This window comes from Magnolia sinica, chromosome 17 (genome assembly GCF_029962835.1).
Source record: "Magnolia sinica isolate HGM2019 chromosome 17, MsV1, whole genome shotgun sequence".
NCBI lineage: Eukaryota > Viridiplantae > Streptophyta > Magnoliopsida > Magnoliales > Magnoliaceae > Magnolia > Magnolia sinica.
In genome coordinates this window covers 13,913,001-13,927,439 of record NC_080589.1, presented here as the reverse complement: position 1 = coordinate 13,927,439, position 14,439 = coordinate 13,913,001, and the positions used below count along the sequence as shown (strand labels likewise).

At 38.7% G+C, this 14,439-nt stretch overlaps 1 protein-coding gene across 2 annotated transcripts in view; it reads right to left on the bottom strand.

Moving 5' to 3' along the window:
* Nucleotides 1-14,439, bottom strand: part of LOC131231624 (metal tolerance protein 2) — a 51,441-nt gene that overhangs the window by 20,368 nt on the left and 16,634 nt on the right. For both annotated transcript variants that reach the window (XM_058227881.1, XM_058227882.1), the window contains exons 3-8: nucleotides 9,705-9,802; nucleotides 9,261-9,412; nucleotides 7,379-7,494; nucleotides 2,678-2,774; nucleotides 2,004-2,088; nucleotides 1,727-1,789 (exon numbers count right to left, since the gene is read on the bottom strand). In XM_058227881.1, the coding sequence (XP_058083864.1) occupies nucleotides 1,727-1,789; nucleotides 2,004-2,088; nucleotides 2,678-2,774; nucleotides 7,379-7,494; nucleotides 9,261-9,412; nucleotides 9,705-9,802 (611 nt within the window). The remainder of the gene's footprint in view (nucleotides 1-1,726; nucleotides 1,790-2,003; nucleotides 2,089-2,677; nucleotides 2,775-7,378; nucleotides 7,495-9,260; nucleotides 9,413-9,704; nucleotides 9,803-14,439) is intronic.

The following is a 14,439-nucleotide window of genomic DNA, read 5'->3' as shown; positions in this document are numbered from 1 at the left end:
AAACAGGAGTGGTTAGTGTCTGACTACTATGCCAAGATGTGTGGTCTATGGCAGGAATTATCATTTATGGATGATGTTTAGTTCGTGTGTTCCACAAATGCAGAGGCATATAAAAAGAGCAATGAGAAAAAAAAAAAATTTGAGTTATTGGAAACCTTAATACAAAGTTTGAACCAGTTCGCGTTCAAATTCTTAGTTCACCCTCTTTACCATCAGTTAATAGCATTTATACACTATTGTTGCGTAATGAGAAGCGTTGCACTACTATGGGATCAACTGTGGCTGAAAAATCTGCTCTAGTGACTGGTTTTCGAAACTTTGACAATGCTACTGTTGGTCGTGGTAGAGAATCAGAAAGAGGAGGACGTGATAATGGCTATGGTCGTGGTCGTGGTCGTGGTCGTGGCCGTGGTCGTGGCCGTGTCATAGATCGATTGTGTACCCACTATGGTAGATAGAGGCATAGTCCGGATTATTGTTGAGTTCTTCATGGTAGACTTCTGGGTCGAGCTGCTGACTCTACAGCTTTAGATGGCGGAGATTCTTAGACTACTAGGGATATGGTTCCTTACTCAGCTTTAGACGGCAGAGATTCTTAGACTACTAGGGATATGGTTCCTTACTCAGCTTCACCGGCAGTCCATCGACTTGATATTGTTCATCTCTTACTTATGTGGTTAAAAAGCTTTGTTTTTGGGTTGGGATTTCCTACGAAGACTTTTGTGTCAATGTATTGTGACAAGCTGCTATTCACATTGCCTCTAATCATGTTTTTCATGAGTGCACAAAACATATTGAAGCTGATTGGACCTTTATTCGTGAGAATGTTGCTATGGGTGTTGTTTCTGCTCCATTTGTTCCATCTTTCAAGCAGTTGTCGAATATCTTCATAAAGACTCTTACAGTGAAAGTTGGACGATGTATTCTTGACAAGCTAGGCATGATTGATATGCATGCCTCAACTTGAGGGAGAGTGTAGGTGTATGTATGTGTGGACCTATGACTGGACTCACAAGTACATACACCTAGGCCTTGTGTTATTGGCCTTAACCTTAGTCTCTCTTCTTTTTTTTTCCTTTTTATCATTATTTTTATGCTTTCCTTACTTGTTCCTTCTTTTATTTTTATGCTTTCTTTATTTGTCCCTTGCCTTTCTTTAGTTTTTCCTTCCTAATAAGGGCATGTATGTAATTGTACCCTTCTCCTATTGTTATAAATAAGGGAGGACTAGACATCGAAGCCCTATGAGCTTCTTTTCTCTATCGAATTCTCTCCTCCTCTAACACACCTCAAACAACAAGCACAACGCCAACAATATCAAGAACATTGACCAATAAACAAGGGAAATAGAGGCAATACTTGGGTTAAAAAGAAAGTATCATTGCCAGCGCAATAGAGGTACACGGTACACCCACTTCAGTGGGAAAAAACATGGGTTAACCCCTACATTCAAGCAATCCTACCTCCCAACACGGTAACGCTACATGAGCATTACAAATTTAAGATGTCATTCAAAATCATTGTGTCCTCTTAAGTTTGACCATACACTATAGCATTTCATCTTTCCCCTATTTTTATGTTTCAATAATGATTGAACACGTGCAATCTACAAAATCAAAACTCTGTATCAATGTGGTCTCAATTTAATGAAATAATGCCTTTAATTTCCTCTAGAGAATGCAGGATTATAAAATTTGCAAAAGCAATACTAATGATCGAGGCATACCTCAATGTGTACATCAAGATACAGAGATGATCCGGCTCTTCTTCCCCTCAAGCGATGGCATCCCTGCAACAGGATTATACGACCTACTCTTATCCACAAACCAATGACATAAAAAGAATGAGAACCAAAAAAAGAATAAAAATTACAAAACACAACTCATCTCTGTTTTTCTTTTTCTTTTTTATTCTTTATTGTTCTTTCTATTTTTGAAAGCTCATGCCACTCATATGTATCATATGTAAAATCTTTCAAGGTATAAATGCAGATTTAAGCTTACCTTGACACCTTCAACTTGGAGTATTGTTTGTTTAATGGTAGCTAAAAGATGTTGTGGGACAGCAGCATCCACCAGTTCCATGACACTGGAGAGTCAAATAATGGGAAGTGTCAAATGTGGGAAAACAAGTAAAGTCCTATAAAAATTATATTTAATGTTGAACACTATATTGCTGCAACACATCTCGAATTAGCTCATATTTTGTTCAGTAGAAATTGACAATGCTCTTTGGGAATCATTTCCTATTCTGATCAAATATTAGGGAGAATTCATCATTCCATTACACAGATTCAAATCCGAGAAAAAAATTTCATCAAAACCCAAACTAATAAATTAACTCTTAAGGAGTAAAGTAATGATACTGTTCAAGAAGCCAGGTTAAAGATCCAGTGCTCAATTTATGATTACACCGGAGTAGGCTATCCGGAATTTTGGATGCATTTTAAAATTGGTCAAAAGAACAAAGTGAATACTGGATAGAAACAGATTAAACAAGATCATGTGACATGTACGAATGTAGAGACATGGAATATACACACAAGATAAAGGGCAATCTGACCTCTTTCAATCATTAACTATTGAAAACCATGTAAATAATGGAAGTAATTGGACAGAAAAGGTCACCAATAATAAGAATGCCAAAACTAGCTCTAAGTTCGACAAAAGATAATCACCTCTGGTACCCAGTTTCAACACCAGCTTTCAGAATCATGCCTGAGACAACAAGTCCTGCAAGGGGGTCAAGAAATTGTACTCCAAGAATAGCACCACCTAAAGTCAAGATTCATGATCCAAAATCAGTTAGCATTAGCAAGAGAGTGGCATTCTAGGTACAATTCCATCAAAAGATCTAGAGAAAGAGAATAAATAAATCCATTATCAATGATAAGAAATAAGGTATATAAATACCACATAATTTTCGGTACTTTCATTTATAATCATAGAAATGGGAGAAGAAGCAGAAATGATGGTGATTGCTAATTTGTTCCATCCAAGCGATGAATAGATCATCACACTCAAGGTTTTGTCAATCCACAGGTTGAGTCTAGGATTAAGCCACACTAACCATGATTCTCCAGAAAAAAAAAAAAAGTAAGAAATGAGCTGTAAAAACATTTACTTGCTTAAACTAACTTGTTGCGGCAACACTTTCCTTCAGTGCTTCTTTCTCAAAAAGAGAAATGTGATGGTTAACAAAAATGCATCTAACCAAGGTAGGGAAGCTCACTACATCTCTGCCTATTTGATTTCAACTTCACTAGAATAAAACTCTCATAACCAGCAAAGCACTTGCAGGATGCAGTTGTTGAAAGAATGAAACATAAACTTTCGGGGTGGAAAAGTAAAACTTTATTGCGGGCTCAGTGTATTACATTCATAAAGGTGGTGCTGTCCAATATGCCTCTCTATATGATCCTCTCTATATGATTAGTGTAGTTCCATCGCCAGTCGAGCATTATGGAGAGGATTTAAAAACCTCCGAGGGATTTTCTTTGGAGGGAGTGGAGGAAAGGAGAAAGTTCCACTTTCTCAAGTGGGAGGAGGTCTGCAAATCCAAAGATGCAAGTCGTCTTGGCATACGGTCATTAAAATTCCTAAACCTGGCACTACTTGCTAAAAGGCTATGGAGATTTCAGGTGGAAAAAGAAGGTTTGTCATATAAGGTTACCTCATGCAAATGCGGTGAGGATAAAGGTTGTTGGTTCACCATGGCAATGTCTATATATAGGGCTTCAAGTCTGTGGAAGTTGATCCCTAGGGTGGTTAATTCACTTAGACCATGGCATCGTCTACATATAGGGCTTCAAGTCTATGGAAGTTGATCCTTAGGGTGGCTAATTCACTTAGAGAGCAAATAGGGAGGTGAAGGAAAAGGTCTTCATCTCCCAGTGTGTCCCGACAGTGGTCTAGAACCCAATCTTCAAAATGAATCTCCTAGATGAGGAGATACTGAATTCCTTATATTAATGGATATGTTGCACAACCAAGGTACACGGATGATGGGAAAGGATAGATGGGTGTGGAATCTCTACAAGTTAGGGGGCTTTCGTCTAAATTCTTCTACTCCACTCTTAAAAACTCATTAGTGCCATGGGACAAAGATCCCATTCGTCATATATGGAAACATCCTGGCCCTCCCCCAAATAGTGGCTCTTGCCTGGTTGGTGGGAAAGAACAAGTTCTCGCTATTAACAATTTGAAGAAGACAAGCATGGTTCTCACTAATGGGTGTATCATGTGTCTAGAGGACAAGGAAACAATGGACCATAAATTTATCCATTGCAATTTTTCCAGGAAGATTTGGGTGATGCTCCTCACCCTACTAGGTACTAGTTGGGTGATGCCACATAGCATGGGGGATCTCTTTTCAATGTGGCATATTGCAAGACCAGGCAGGAAGAAGAAGATGATTTGGCACGTTTCCCTAATTGTTGTTCTTATGGGCAATCTCGTTGGAGCATAACAATAGGTTGTTCAATGAGAAGTCTACATCTTCGGAGCAGGTTTCTTCGAAGCCAGGTGGATGGTAGTGGAATGGGTAGGAGCCACCAAAGACTTTACGGGTGTTCTTAAGGGAGTAGTCCAAGATAGTTGGGGGTCATCTCTTCTTTGTACTAGTTGAGTGATTTCTCATCATCTTTTTTGTACCTTCATTTTTCCCCTTTTAATGAAAGTTTGAGTTACCCATCAAAAAAATAAAACTCTCATTCTCATAACCAAATATGGTATGCATTTAAATTCCAAATGAATGACTACATGGACTTACAAGTTATTCAAAGAAAGTAATATCCAATCAACAACATTAAGTTTTATAAGTTAGGACTTGTGAGTCGGATTCTTTTTATAATTAACAATTTTATTGCAAAAGAAAAGAGAGAGAGAGAGAGAGAGAGAGAGAGAGAGAGAGCGGCAACCAAGTACACTAATTTGATTTTTTATTAATGATCTTTCACTCTTTCCTAGATAACTAAGTGTTTAATCTCTTAACGATACATACTAGATAGCTTTTGCTGTCTCGTTGTGGATAACATGGAGTTCAATACGCTTGTCGGTACTATAAAGCATGAGGAGCATGGTTTTGATACTTGGTGACTCAGCTAACTTGTTCAGTCCTGAATAGAGTCTATTAGACGAGTCAGGAATGACTCAGTCGAGTTGGCCGAGTTGCTCCCTTTTGTCTCAAAAGAAAAGGAAAATAAAGATATACCCATAGAAAAAATTTTAAATATAAAAGAATGATACCAAGGTTAATTTTAAGATAAAATCTAGTTAAAGTAACCTACAATAAATATCAATTTGTTGTGCTGAAATGTTGAATCGGTATCTGATAGAAAATATTCTATTAAATTAGTAAATTCATGGGAGGCTCCTAAATGATCTCCAAAGACTCAATAACAAAGTTCTAGGGTGCGAAAATGAGTGAAAAATGGAAGAAAGTTGCCAAAAAATGTAAGGGTTCCAGTCAAGCTGAGTAGCAATGAACTAACTCAAACTGAATGCGGCTCAGCTTTATTTACCCCAACTCGCCAGAGTCTCAAGCGACTTGTCCGAGTCAAACCAAGGCAGCCAAAGTCTGCCTCACCCTGAAAGACTTGTGGTATTGATTCGACATCTTGACCTGGGTCCAAACAAGCCCAGTCAACTTGGATGAGTCGTATCATACTCAGAAGAGTCTTCAACCATGTAAAGGGATATTACTATTTAGTCCATAAAGTTTTTGACATATTCGATCTAGGACTAAAGATGGTATAACTTAAATCCCCGTTCCATCAATGGATGGCAGTAGAGAAATCTCAATCTGCCCCTTATTTTGTGGTACTCCTGTCCTCTTTGAGTCATAGCATTCATATGGACTGCTATTCGCTGGAAATTTCTGGTGGTAGATAAAATGCAGCGACAAGGCATGAGCATCCCAAACAGGTGTTGTATGTGTAAAGCCAATGAAGAGTCCTGCAATCATCGGCTTATTGATTGCCTGCTGGCATGTTCAGTTTGGAATTCCCTTCTCAAAGCTTTAAGATCTCTGGGTAAGAAGCACGTCTTTGGAGGAGGAATTCATCACTCGGAGTTGCAAGTCGGGTTTAGGTGAGTAGAAGAATTTGTGGAACTTGGTCCCCTTCATTGTCTGTTGAGAGATCTGGAAAGAAAGAAAGAAAGAAATAATAGGATCTTCAAGGATGTTCAAATCTCGACAAAGTTCCTGATTGAAAAAATTAAAGGGGAGATTAAGAAGTGCGTAGTGTCTTCGTTGAAATGGAAGGGGCCATCAGTTGATGAGCTAGGAATACTGATATTTTACAGCTGTGTTGCCTGTTCCCCATGGTTTAAGCATTTTGTTTATCAGGGGGGCCAGGTTTTCTATATGGTGGTTTCCATGTGTCTCTCTTTGAGTTGCATTTTTTATCTTCAGATCTTTTCCTTACGGCTTGTTTGATTTTTCGTGATACAAGTAAATCCCGGTAAATAAGTAATTATTACTTTTTCACCATGTTTGAAAATGTGAGAGTAATTCCATCTCGAAAATCGATACAAAAGCGTTGACTTAAATATATGGACCCCATCGTAATGTACATGATATATCCACACCGTCCATCTATTTTATTAGAACATTTTGGAGCATGAGACGAGAAATGAGGCAGATCCAACACTCAAATGGCCCACACGAAAGGAAACAGTGGCCGTAATTCGTCCACCGTTGAAAGTTGTTTCCTTGACTGGGCCCACACTGAGGTATTTACATCATCTAACCCGTTCAAAAGGTCACACAAACATGGATAAGGGGAAAACACAAATATCAGCTTGATTCTAAACTTTTAAGGGCCCTAAGAAGTTTTTAATGGTAGGTGTTTCCTGTGGTGTGGTCCACTTGAGCTTTGGATCCACCTCATTTTTTTGCTCATGCACTAAATTCAGCCGGCATAACAAATGAGTGGTGTGGATAAGTCACATACATCACGATGGGCCTCACATTGATTTTGTAAATTTCTCGATTTGAGTGTTAAAAAAGTAAGTTGTCACATCTACATTGGGAAAGATGTGGTAATTACCTAGGTAAATAATTATTACCCATTTACATGGTAATTACAGTTGAGCTGAAAAATCAAACAGGCCCTGGATGAAATTTTCATTATTTGCTCTTAAAAAAAAAAAAGTTGCGGATCTTATATGTTTGCACACATGTATCATACAAATCCTGTAGCACCATGAATGCCCAAGTTTTTCTTGTAAAAATTACGAATAGATTGCATGGATAGCTCAATGAGATTGGAACCATGAAACACAAAGTAAAAAACCAAAAATACTAGCTCTATATTTAAATAAATACCAAAAGATAATAACATGTCATCTACAAAATAAAAGAAAAGGGTTCTCACCAACTCCGATGAGAGCAACTACAGATGACACTGCATCTGCACGATGATGCCATGCATTTGCTTTCATTAGTCCACTCCCTACCTTCTCCCCAGCTCTTTTTGTAATCCAATAAAGCCTATTATGTAACAATAACCAATTATTCTACAGAACTACAGAGAGAGAGAGAGAGAGAGAGAGAGAGCATAAACAAAAACAATTAGGTAAAACATTTTAAAAGGAGAAACAACCATTTCTGGATTAAAAAGTTGCATCTACTTGACAAAGCCAGACCCTTGTGTTAAGTTGGTTAGTGCAAGCACCCCACCAGAGACTCAAGTCACAACTGATGTACTGGCTTCGGTCTGCCTGAACCAATTATGTAATCCAAACACCTCAAAAAAAAAAAAAAAAAAAAGAGGGAAGTTCAAAGAGAAAAATGGCACATGCAGTTTCTGAAACGTGGCGATCATGCCCAAATGATAGACAGAAAAAAGAGCTCAAGTTTTTAGTTCATAACTTATGATTGATTTAACAAGGAATCAAGGCATGGTTTATCAGTCAAAATGCTCCTTATACAAAAGTGTTGCTTTTAACCAGAGATGCACCCAGATCATAATAAGTCTGATTCATTTTGATGGGATATTCTTTGAAATCATATATGGAAATGATTTATTTCCTTTGAAACCAAAAGAACATGTAAATAGGGCCCATGATCAGTCCCAGGAGGACTATAGGGTCCAGTACATATGCAAACGTATAGTTGTGGATGTTGCACGACTCCACACGAGCAGGTCTAATGGTTTGATCTGACGTATCCAACGCAGATGGGAACCTCCAAGAATGGTAGACACTAAGCTTTTGATCAGTGGATACAAATAGACGATTAAAGAAAAATGCAGGAAAAGTCCACATTCCATTGACTATTGGGGTAGTATCCTTTCAGCCTTCAAAGTCCTTTGGATAATGCCATCCTCTATAGGGGAGCTTTTTCCCTCTTGGCATGGGGGCAGCCCCTCTCCCTCCAAAAAGCAGAAGTGGTGAATTGCTTTGCTGGCTGTTCATTGGAGCATATGGTGGGAAAGGAACGAGAGGTGTTTCAAGGATAATAGCCACCCTTCGGCTTATATTGTATATAAGGTGTTTTCTTTGATTAGGGAATGGGACCCCTGATCTAGGGCTGGGGTGTTGTATTTTTGCTCCTCCTGTTTTTCTGCCTTTTCTCCTTGTTTTTCTGCTTTTGCCCCTCGGGCTTTGCTAATAAAGTTCATCCTTCAAGGAAAAAAAAAATTTTAAAAATTCAACATTCCATGGAAAATTGTAGACAAAAAGGTTTGGGATCACCCCATCTAGGGATTTCAGTCATCCCACATCTAAAGTGGGGCCCATCAGATCAATGGTCTGGTCATCAAAATGGACCCTCATATGAGCACATATGTTTGCTGGTGCGCAGGACACTAATTGCCCTTAGTCCCCAATGGCCATTCCATTGCATTTTAAAAAAAAAAACAGTAAGCATTAAAATCCGATAACTGATCCATTGCCTCCGGAGGCACAAATTTTCAGTAAGATAGCATCCACAACTGCAACCATCTGTTTGAATTTGCAGTTGAAAAGACAAGCATTGGATGGATCCATTTAAACTGTCCCTTGGCTGAGAACTAAATCAGCTGCATCCAACTGCTGAAGTTCACCCCCATAAGTGAATTGCCGGCTGCAGATTTTGTGCCTCTGGAGGCACCGAATCACTTCTCCTAAAATCCATCCAAAAGTTAGACAGATGCAGTTCTGCGGTTCTCGCTTACAAACCAGCAACCATCAGAAACTGATATTTCTACCCATAGAATTAATTCATATACAACATCATGTTGTCCTTCCAGTAAACAAATGAATATTGCAGCATACCCTTCTTTGACACAAATTGATATGATTGTCATATTCAACGCCAGCACAGGGTGATCCATGTCAATCCCATGATGGTGGCCGCCATTATTATGGTTATGCATATGCCCATGAACCAACGAATGATCAAGAATATCCGGACTTGCCAGCACACCCTGCAATGAAAGGAAGTTAAATTCTAAGGGATCCAAGATCAATGTGAAATCACAATCTATAAACTCCTCATAAGTGATAGCAATAATTTGCTTTATAAAATTTTAAACGCCTCAAGAAAAAGGACCTTTCGATAATATGCTTCAATTTCTAGTAATATTGGAAGGTTGAAAGAAAATAATAGGTGAATTCCAATATCGAAATGCTCAATCAGCTATTTTGTTACAAAGTGAAGTTCAAAATGAGAAAAGGAACCCAAAAAAAAAAACAGAGAGAGAGAGTAAAAAAGAATACCTGCAAAACATCTACAGCATGCCATGCAATACCACCCGCAGTCGCCAAAAGCATACCAGAAATTCCAAGAGCTCCTAGAGTCTCAAACTTACCATGCCCTGGACAGAAAAGGCAACAAACTACAAGTCAACACTGCTCTAGAACCTCGGTAAGGTGTTCTACGTATAAATTACCTTCAATTTCTATTTACAACAGTCCTAGAAATAATATTTATGTACACGAGCTTTCAATCTAAGCTATGGAAAAAAAAAAAAAAGACTGGACCACTTCCAAATCCTTATAAGAGACCACTTGGAAAATAGCTGGCTTGAGTGTGGAGGTTCAAGAGAGTTGATGATAGGATCTTCAATTATGGACTCTTGAGTTGTCTTAGAACTGTTAAACTCTTCTTTCAGTAAATGATTTCTCTTCAGCTTCCCCCTGATGGGTTATTTTACCTACACCAATCCCCTTCTGGTGGACCAATGCATACCCACCCCAAGGGAACTGTGAAGAGAGGTCAAATGACACTCGTTGTCCCATCTAAGGTACCCCATTTCAACACTGAAACTTCTGTCCCTTATTCTGTTTCAAGTCATAGCTCATAAGAACTAACTCGTTGTTTTTATATTCTATACTGTATGATCTTCATTAATCCTCAAGTTGTGAAATAATTAACCTGCAACTTTTATGATGGATAAGCTGATTGTAGAACCCTCAGCTATTGAACTTACAATCTCCTGCTTTGAAGCTATAATTTGCATTGTTGATCTAGAAGTAATAAAAACATAGCCTGTATGCTCTAGATCCCCCATTCCCACAGATCAGCCACCCTTACGTCAAGTTCATTCCTGGAGCACTTCAAAAGATTGGAGAAATCTTAATTAAAGTGAGCGATTATAGTTTTTGGTTGAGTGGTGCACGCATGGGATAGGTGGTATTAATAGACCTCAATGGGATTGTGAAGATGGCTTATCTTGAGATGTGTTAAAATTCCAAAGAAGCTGAAGGAAAAGCCTTTTTACAAGGTGTAAAAGTTTTTAAATCTTCTTTTACGGCTCATCACATGATGGAGGACAGCTCATCCAAGCCATTTCTTGGGCTTCAAGAAGGAAGTAGACGGAGATCAAAGAATGTTATGGACAAAATTTTACGGCTTCATTGTACCCTTTCTAGAAATCCCCTTCTCTAATCAAAGTATGTTCACCATTTGGCTTTAAAGATGTCATGCTAATCACTACTATATACAACGTGAGCGGCCAGCAATTTTACCCAATTAGTCTTCCAAGAGTAGTGAGCTTTGGGTTTTAAGAGGTCATTGAATGGGATTTTAAACATATGAAAAGCCATTTAGGTAATTTGGATGCAACTGCATGCTTATCAACTGTCTATTGAGAATATGTGTACAAGGAAAAACTTTTTTTTCTCTTTTTCCTGAATGTGTATACATGGCTTGTATACTCTGCTGGAGTACAATGCTCATGTTAATAATAATAATAATGTGTGTAAGTAAGACATACAAAACAGTGAATGCCCTAGCCCTCTCCTCTCCCCTTTTCTCTTTCTGTCTATACTTTTTCTTCTTTTTCCTCATAATTTCTTCTCCCCTCTTCTTCTATTAATCTCTACTTGGTATCAAAGCAAGGCCCCTGATTGTGGTACAATTCATGGCCATTGTGCTTTGTTGACGACAGCGTCCATAGGGCTAACATCAGCATTTGTACGGCTGACGCCAGCATCCATACTATCCATACGGGCATGTAGCCTATGAAGGGAATGGTTTGGAAGATACTAGATTTAAAAGATTTGTGGTAATTTTTGTGGATTTTTCTGGCTAGTTTAAGATGAGTTTTGAGCCCTGCAATGTATTTTTTGGAAAAGGCCCCAATTTGAGTTTTTTCTGAATTTTCTCCCAATCAATGGGATTTTTCTGAGAAAATCCAACATAGGGCCAGTCGTATTTACTATTGTTGATCATCCATAGTTGTTATTTGCATGTTGATTGGATTTTTATCACTTTTTTGGAGACTGGATGTGCAGTTCCACCATTTTTTCCCTCTTTTGGAGAAAATAATCGGATTACACACCAAGGGCAGATATCCGACATATATCTGGACATGTTTTGATCATTCTTCTTGCTGCTATGTGGAAATGTCCCCTTTTTGAGCTCTTTGGATCTTCGACTATACACAGAAAATCGGGTGTATCTGCTGTCTTCGTGTGGTTCATCTAATTGAATCTTTTTTGTATGTCTCGTCACTATCAGCCCCTTCTATAGATCTAGTATGGAAGATAAGCTCACTACTGGAGCTCTTACGGGGCCCTCTGATTCCCACACCTAGTTAATTACAACCGTTAAGTTGAATGGAAACAATTATTTACAATGGGCTCAATCAGTTAAGCTATTTTTGAGAGGAAGAGAGAGACTTTCTTATATCTTGGATGAACCCCCAGACTCTACAGATGAGAGATTTAAAACCTGGACTAAAGAAAATTATCAGGTTATGACTTGGCTTCTAAATAGCATGCAGACTACCATTAGTAATTCCATTACGTTTTTAACATCGGTTAAGAAGATATGGGATACTATACAAGATATGTCTTCTAAATATCACAATATATTCAAGGTGTACAAGCTGATTTCAGACATACGTAAGTTCAACAAGAGTCCAGAAGTCTGAAAGAGTATTTTACTATTTTACACGGTATGTGCTACAACCTAAATATGTATCATCCTCTGCATCTCATTGTACTCAAGACTATGAACTCATCTGACAACAACGTGAAGAGACTAGAATTATACAGTCTCTCTAGATTAAATCTAGAATATCAAAGTGTTCGTGACCAGATCATAGTTATGGCGCCATTCCCTTCTCTTCCAGTGGTCTATGCCCTTGTTCATAGAGTTGTTGTCCCATCTTCTGCTGCTCCTGATAGATCCGCATACGTAGCTGGAGATCAACATTCTCCTAGTTCCAGTTCTAGAGCTCCAAGTTGGAGCTCCCCGAGTAGCAATTGTGCTCCTCTATATGGTGGTCCAAGTAGGAGTAAAGCTCTTGATAGAGGCAGTCATGGCCATGGCCATAGTCGTGATGGATCTACTCGTACTTGCACTCGTTGTGATGGCACCAATTATACTATTAATATATGTTGGGATATTGTTGGCCATCCATTGTGGGCAAGAGCCTATACGACCGATGTTATATCATCCGATTCCAAGAAGATTCATCAGGTATCTCCAGCATTGCCCCATGAGATGTCTACCTCAGGTAATTTTGTCACTATTTCTGGAGAGCCATGTGATGCATTGATGTGGAGCCATACTCAAAACCCTATTTCTACTTCCAGTGCTAGCTTAGCCCAATTAGGTATTGCACTTCATGTGTTCTCATCTCCCTCTTGGGTTATAGACTCTGAAGCCACATCACACATGAGTAGTAAGCTTCACCTTTTTAAATCTTATCATTTCCATAGTATATTTCATCTTGCCCCAAATCGGTCCATTTCGGTAGCCAACTATTATTCTATATTTGGGGAAGAAATTATATGGAATCTTACCTGCCAAAGAAATCTGCATGACCAGAAGATTGAAGATTATACGGCTCTTCTTGGGAGTATCAACATCCGTAAGCCAGATCAGTCGAGTGTGGACAGGCTAGTGTGGAGATTGGACAGATTTGGCAAATTTTCGATTAAGTCCTTATATAGCTTCCTCGGCAGCAAACCCACCTCGTTAGTAGAGACAATGACAGATCAGGTGTGGAAGTACAAAGTCCCTCCAAAGATAGCAGTGTTCGGATGGTTGGTTGGCAAGAAGAAGGTTTTGACAATAGATAATTTGGGGAAAGGGGAATGATAATCGCAAATGTCTGTCTTTGTTGTATGGCAAATGAAGAATCAGTAGATCATCTGTTTATACACTGCCCTTTCATTAATCAGGTTTGGACAGTTATTTTAAAATCATTTGATATTTCTTGGTCCTTCCCTGATTCGACAGGTCAGTTGCTCAAAGCCTGGCATGGGACTACGCTAGGCAAGGAAAAAAATACAGTTTGGAGAATGGCCCTCCTAGCTGTTTGGTGGTCAGTATGGGAAGAAATGAATGGGAGGTGTTTCAACAATGTATCCAATTCGGCGGAATCCTTAGTCCAAAGAGTTCAGCAGTATATGGTGAGTTCAGCAGTATATGTTAGAGTGGGCCTCTAATTTTGTAAACTTACAGGGTTGTAATATGCTCTGTATTGGAGGGTAATCGTCCAGCTATCTCAGCGGGTTGTATCCCTCCTTGTTGTTTTTTCTATTTCTTATATAAAGTAATCGTTATCTCTCAAAAAAAAATCTTATCAATCTAGTTTTGTTACAGTGGCATATGGTAATCTCCATCTCTGGGACTAATTCCATCACCATCTCTCCCACCATGCAGTAATCTTCCATCCTCCATGTTCCTTATCTTCCGTTGAATCTTTTGTCGGTAAGTTCTCTTACAAAGTCATTAAATTATTTTGTAACATTCTTTCCTACTCATTATGTACTTCAAGAGCTCCAGACGAAACAAACAATTGGTGGGGGGCGTGAAAGTGGAGGGATTTACTTTTTGGATGATACACTTGCTAGTCCTATAAGTGATTTGTCATTAGATAGGGAGTTTGTATCCATAGGGCATTATCGTTTAGGCCATCCATCTTTATCAAGATTGAAACTTATTTGTGTGATACTTGTGAATTTTCTAAGCATCATAGAACTGTGTTTCCTCCCA